This window comes from Dermacentor variabilis, chromosome 6, assembly GCF_050947875.1.
Source record: "Dermacentor variabilis isolate Ectoservices chromosome 6, ASM5094787v1, whole genome shotgun sequence".
Lineage (NCBI taxonomy): Eukaryota > Metazoa > Arthropoda > Arachnida > Ixodida > Ixodidae > Dermacentor > Dermacentor variabilis.
In genome coordinates this window covers 144,586,635-144,592,634 of record NC_134573.1, presented here as the reverse complement: position 1 = coordinate 144,592,634, position 6,000 = coordinate 144,586,635, and the positions used below count along the sequence as shown (strand labels likewise).

Below are 6,000 nucleotides of genomic sequence, written 5' to 3'. Positions count from 1 at the left end.
CTGCTTGGTTGCGAACACCAGCAGCGAGCTATGGCCACTGGTTGCAGAAACGTGCCACTCCCATTCGTTTGGTGAAATGTATATCTTGAAACAAAAGTAGGCTTAAAACTATACAATGCATACAAATTTTTCGTATGACACTTTTTGGTCCCGATGCGATGCGGGTAGAGACGTCTGGCTTTTGTAGCATTCACTGCCAACGTCTGATGTATGAAATGGAGTATTGCACACAACATAAACGCACAAATGGAAGAAAATGAGGACAACGGTAATTTATAAAACTGGACTTCATTTATTTGTTTTGGCTCAGAAAAAAAAATAGTTTTAATTTATGAACAGTTCCTCCAACCAGTTCACATTTCACTAGGATATTGTCTCTCCAGAGGTTATGCACATTAGAGAAAGAAAAAAAGGTTCATAAACAGCACAAAACAAAGTAATGCCACAACAGTCTAAGTAAACAATACTTCGTTGAGAAGAACAGGCACGTCTGGAGAGGAGAAAAGAAGTGGCAACAGCATCAACACGCCCTCTTCCATGAAAAAAAAAAGTCGCAACATGTAAGGAGTATGCCAGATGTTGAGCGATAAAGCACCTTGATTGCCTAGCCTGCTTTCTGAAAACTCCTCTGAAGGCACAATTCTTACGGGGCACCGATTACTGTCATAGGAAAAAAAAAAAGTTGTGCTACCTCCATAACGCGAGTAGTAGTTCTAATAAAGATCTTCGAAAAGCACAGTAAGAAGGTCTGTGTACAAAGCTTGTAGCAAAAGACAGACACAAACATGTTAACAATCCTACACTGGGAGGGAAAAAGGCAGAGGGAGCCACCGTTCGGCTAGTGAACGTACAAAAAGTTAGCGCGAACCAGACTGTAAAAAACGATTGTGGTGCACGCCGCTAACAAGATCTTTGTAGGCACCAACCATGACCCTGCCTTATGTAAAGGAAAAAACGAACTCGGCGAGTGCTCTTGGAGCACTCTGGTATAACAGCCTCAACACGCCACACGTCTCCTGACCCTACCGCACTAGCAACAACGGCACTGCGAAGCGTGTATCTGCCTTCGTCCCTCGACATCAACAGCGCCCCAACCCCCTCAGCACCCCTCAACACCAACAGGCCCCCCTCCCACGCAAGATAGCAACGCTCCTAAAGCCTGGAATGCTTGCTTCACAGTCTCTAAACTAAGCACGCCAGGTAAGGAAAAGCAAGTTGACGCAGCGGCAATGACGCACTCAACGAACAGGGGAAAAAAATGTCTGCAACGACGATGACAAAAGATTTCCTCGCGATTCCTGCATGCTGTGCACACATAAAGAATAAAAATAAGGGATGACGGGGACAACGTCTGGGGTAATGGAGGAAGGAACGAGTGTGCGGAGGAGGAGGGCAGAATGGGGAAGCACACAGGAGGAGGAGGCGTATGTATGGAAGACTGTAGGGGGAGGGGCCTGGGGACTGAGGAGGGTGGGTAGAAGAAAGGTGTGTCTACATGTTCTCGAACTGGTCTACGCGGCGCTTCGTGTTGCCCTTGCGGATCTCGCGGAGAGTCTTGTACTTGTCACGCCCCTGTCGGACGTTCTCTTGGTGCAGGATGTCGTTGCGAGTCAGCTTGGCATCGTCCTTCATGGCAGACAGCTCCTTGCTCAGCATCTGAAAAATGCGGGACAAGGTTTTCAATCTCAAGGGCCTAATTGCTGACAATTTCAAATGATCGGCGTAAATGTTCTGAAGGCCACGCTTGCACTAGGAATGATGCTGCAGCAAAGGGCTTTAACCTGCAGACATTCATAATATACTCCAAAAGAAAAACAAGCTTACACCTTTTGGGTTGTGTCTTATCCCCAAACAATAATTGTCATCGACCTTGCTTGCGTTGCGTTTCCTTTCTTGAAAAATTTGCTTGCTACTTTCCCAGTCGGAACTTTATGTCAAGCCGATAATGCACAAGGCATTCATGACCTGAGAGTACCAGTGACACAGTGTTAATGAAAGGAAAGGCACCCAAGACGGATAATTGTTTGGAGACCCAAAGGGCTGCGAACTATTTATACTTTGTTTATACTGCTTATACCCCTGTCACATGGCACATCTAATCTCATTTACAACAAACTACATTCGCTCATGATTCCATTTGTTTACTGTCACACGGTAAAACAATGGCATTCGTTGAAAATGACATTTCGAAACAAACGAGTTCGCCAAACTCATTCACATTCGTTTTGGAACCGACTGTATCCTCGAAACCAGGAGCCTACCGGTCAGCTTTACAAACAGGTATTGCATGTACTTTTTGTTGTTTAACAGAAAATAACTATTCTATCCATTTTTTACCGAATTATTACTTTAATTATTTTTAAGTGCATCCCAGTGCATAATAACAAAAAGCTACTCTCAATCCAGTGACTAGACGTCCGTCTTTGGCTTTGGCAATCATGTTCATTCACACTGGAGCATCAGCCGCAGCCACTTTGACTTGACATACATATTAGGAGCCCGCACGCACATCAGAACGATGATTACACGCAACTACCGTTCTTGTTCCTCTTCAGCAGAGGTAGTGAATGTGCCCGTTGGGTTTCCGCCATGTTGCTTGCGTGATCTTCTGCTTGGCTTGACTCAACTTGGCAGTGTCAGTAAGTTAGTGATCCAGAAGCGAAGTGCGAAAGAGAGGATCAGATATGCCAACGGAATTTAGCCTATTAGAAAATAATTATTGGACAAAAGTGGGCCCGCCGATTTTTTTTTATTACTGTCATTGTCATCATTTCCAAAGGTCATTGGTTTTCACCGTGTGGAACACACAGCAATGACATTAGCCGCAACAAATATCATCCATTGTAAATGGCATTAGATTTTCCATATGACAGGGGTACTATACTTAGTTTTTCACCCTTCAGGCAAAGCTGCAGAGGTTACAGAAGTAGTGCAGTTGCAGGAGTCTCACTCCAAAAGTGTTGCAGTGCACTGGTTTCTGATCCGAGATGCTTTTTACGAAATACGAGACTACAACGTGTGTGCATAAGGTTATGTCAAATCATGTTTGCACACTTCCAACATACCACATGCTATGTTTTTATCGAGAGCTCAAGCAGCGTGGTGTGGCCAGTGGTGGTAGAAATGTGTCACTCCACTCATTTGGTGGCAAACAGGTACAGATCTACGACGTCTACATAAAATTGCATATTTTTGTGTAGCAAAATATGTAACTTGCATTCAAATTACATGACTCATACCCGTGTCTGATAAGTGAAGCACTGCGTTTTTGGTCGCAAATGTGAGCAATGAGAAGTCTCTAGCATTCATAACATTGCCACCAACGTATACAAATTGGAGTGCAGAGTTTAAGAAAGCATGCGGTTGCGTAATTGTGTGCGATATTGGTGGCCAGGAGCTAAAATACAGGGCTCAGTAGCACGAAGACTGATAATGAGCACTGACAGCTCAAGACAGCATAGCGAGCCAGCATGCACCAGTAAATGGAGAAAGCTAACTCAGTGGCAGCTGGCAAAAGAAGCGCCGCATCAGCCAACTCTAATTAGCATACTTTTTACGCAAGAAAGTTAGTCAGAAAATCAGCAGTTACAAAACTGATATGAAACAATGTTCCCCAGTGTCGGCAACAACTTACTATCAGCACCAGTGCAACTTTCACAATATGGCGGTAAATCACAGGAGTTTCTGTGTGGGTTAGCAACGACGATGCAACAATTCAAATACAAAAAATCTCACTAAATCCGAATTTATTTTACGAGCTACGTTAATGGGCAACAGAGCGACAATTCTATGCTCCAGAGAACTGTATGTGGTACAGGATGAACAGGCAAAACGGTTGTCTAGATGTAGGCCACTGTTTCGTTCGAGATCAATGCGAGGTAATCCAGGAAAAGTGGAACTAATGTAATAGGCCACATGAAGTGTGACGTGTGGTCCATAGGCGGTGATAGAGATGTCCGAAAGTGACGGTGGGCATTAATCCTTCGCAGTCAGTCATGCACGAGGCCCCTCCTGACATGCAAAAACTGATTCCGGTTAAACGTGGCTAAGCGCTCGAACCACACGTGCGATTTGAATGTCCTCAGATGATTGCAATGATGAGGTCCCTACAGAAAACTGTTCATGTGGTGGTCTCCACAGCATCTAGAGACTACTCCATGAAAGCCTCAGGATAAAAGAAAATGCAGAATAAATCCCTAAGCATGTGTTCACATGAGTTCTTTCTGCGCTGCATCCAAAACACACGAGACAGTTCCCGACTGTAACAGCCACAAAGCAGGTACATCAGACAACGTCCGAATTTTCGGACTCAGACAGCGTGATCTAAAAAAAAAATCGGGCAGTTTGAAAAAATATATATACAGTCAACGACTGAATTTTCGGACATGCCTTATATTTCGGACGTCTTCGCGGCACCGCCACGAGCCCCATAGAATCAATGTATAAGGACATCTGAAGTTTCGGACGCTTCGATGGCCCCCACTCCGTCTTCGTCGTCCTCGCCGATGGCATCGAAGCACGGAAAGCAGTACCGTACCCATGGAAATAACTTTTGAACAGTTTGTTGACGCTGACAACGAGCTCAACTTCTGCGCAGAACTGACTGATGAGGGAATAGTCCGTCAGGTTGTGGGGGATTCAGAAGACTCCGATGTTGAAAATGAGGAGCCAATGCCTGCGCCGCCTACAAGCGCCGAGTTGACGCGAGCACTGTTGACTTTTTTATCGGTGTACAGTGCTGACATAACCCTTTCTCAGATCGAGGCGAATATGATCGCATGCAACTGGAACACCGTCCAAACAACAATCAACAAGTTCTTCAAGCCACTGCAGCAATAGCACTGGCTGCCCGACGATGCACATGTACATAATAAAACGGCAGTCGGCTGCATACAGAGCTTTTGAACGCCTCTTTTTATAGCAGCTTCATTGATGCTTTGGCAGGGTTTCGGAAGATTGGTACTTCGCCTTTTACCTCTAGATCCGAGAAAAAAAAAAGGTGCGGTTTTTTGCATGCATTCATTTTTTCGGACTGCCTGAATTTTCTATCGTTTTTACGTTCCCTAGAGGGTCCGAAAAATCGGTCGTTGACTATATATATATATTACATGCCTTTTACTGCCATCAAGCGCTCAAATTGCCACAGCTGCATCCGAAATAGCCAGTACACTTACAGGTGTCTCGGTGTTCATACTTTGACAGGAAACGGAGAGTGTGCGTTTAAGCAAGAGATACTATGTGCCGTGACAGTGACCCCTTTTCAATCTTGATATCCTTCACAGCAATACACATTGGGCATGCTTGACCGCATAACACTACTGTATTCTGGCAAAGCTGATCTTTTGGGAACTGGCATCGTGCAGCGCCTTTTAATCCCGTTGCCAGACTCTCCTCACTTAGAAGCTATCGGTGAAGATGAAGGTGAATTCGGTGCTATTTCCAACAACTGCAAATCCTTTCAATGAAAGAACCTGCACTGGACAGCAGGAAGCTTGGAAGCACATGTCAAAGCAGCAATGCCTAGCGTTGTAGAATGGATGACAGCAGAAAACGACGACACAGCCGCGCACTAAAAATGATGCGGCCACAGAACTGGCCATGGTGAGCATGGTGGCTACAGCTACGGCTACCAGCGGACTGGCATGCAAGTGTGCCGGTTTGAGTCTGCGAGATAATGACGCAGGTAATGGCTTCCAATAGCGTCATTTCAGGCTTGCGGTCGCAGCAAAAATTGATGAATTGAATGGCAACAAGTTTAAATGTCTGAGATTTCAGACATGCTTATATATACTGGCTCTACGTGGTGGTCCTTGCGAAGGTGTCCGCGTTATCTGGCATGTCTGAAAAAGCAATCATTGACTGCAAACAATGACCCCAAAAGGTTAACCATGAATAAATTTCTATTCTGGGAGGGTGAAAATTGTATGTTTGATGCTTTTCCCACTAGAAAAATCTGAAGCATGCTACATTTTTCTTGTTAGAAAATGAGGTGCATGTCAG

At 44.9% G+C, this 6,000-nt stretch overlaps 1 protein-coding gene across 4 annotated transcripts in view; it reads right to left on the bottom strand.

The window, feature by feature from the left end:
• Nucleotides 1-272: 272 nt before the first annotated feature.
• The window catches only part of Moe (moesin), a 151,042-nt gene continuing 145,314 nt past the window's right edge, over nt 273-6,000 (bottom strand). For all 4 annotated transcript variants that reach the window (XM_075696114.1, XM_075696113.1, XM_075696116.1 and 1 more), the window contains exon 14: nt 273-1,656. In XM_075696114.1, coding sequence (XP_075552229.1) covers nt 1,492-1,656 — 165 coding nt within the window. In that variant the 3' untranslated portion in view covers nt 273-1,491. The remainder of the gene's footprint in view (nt 1,657-6,000) is intronic.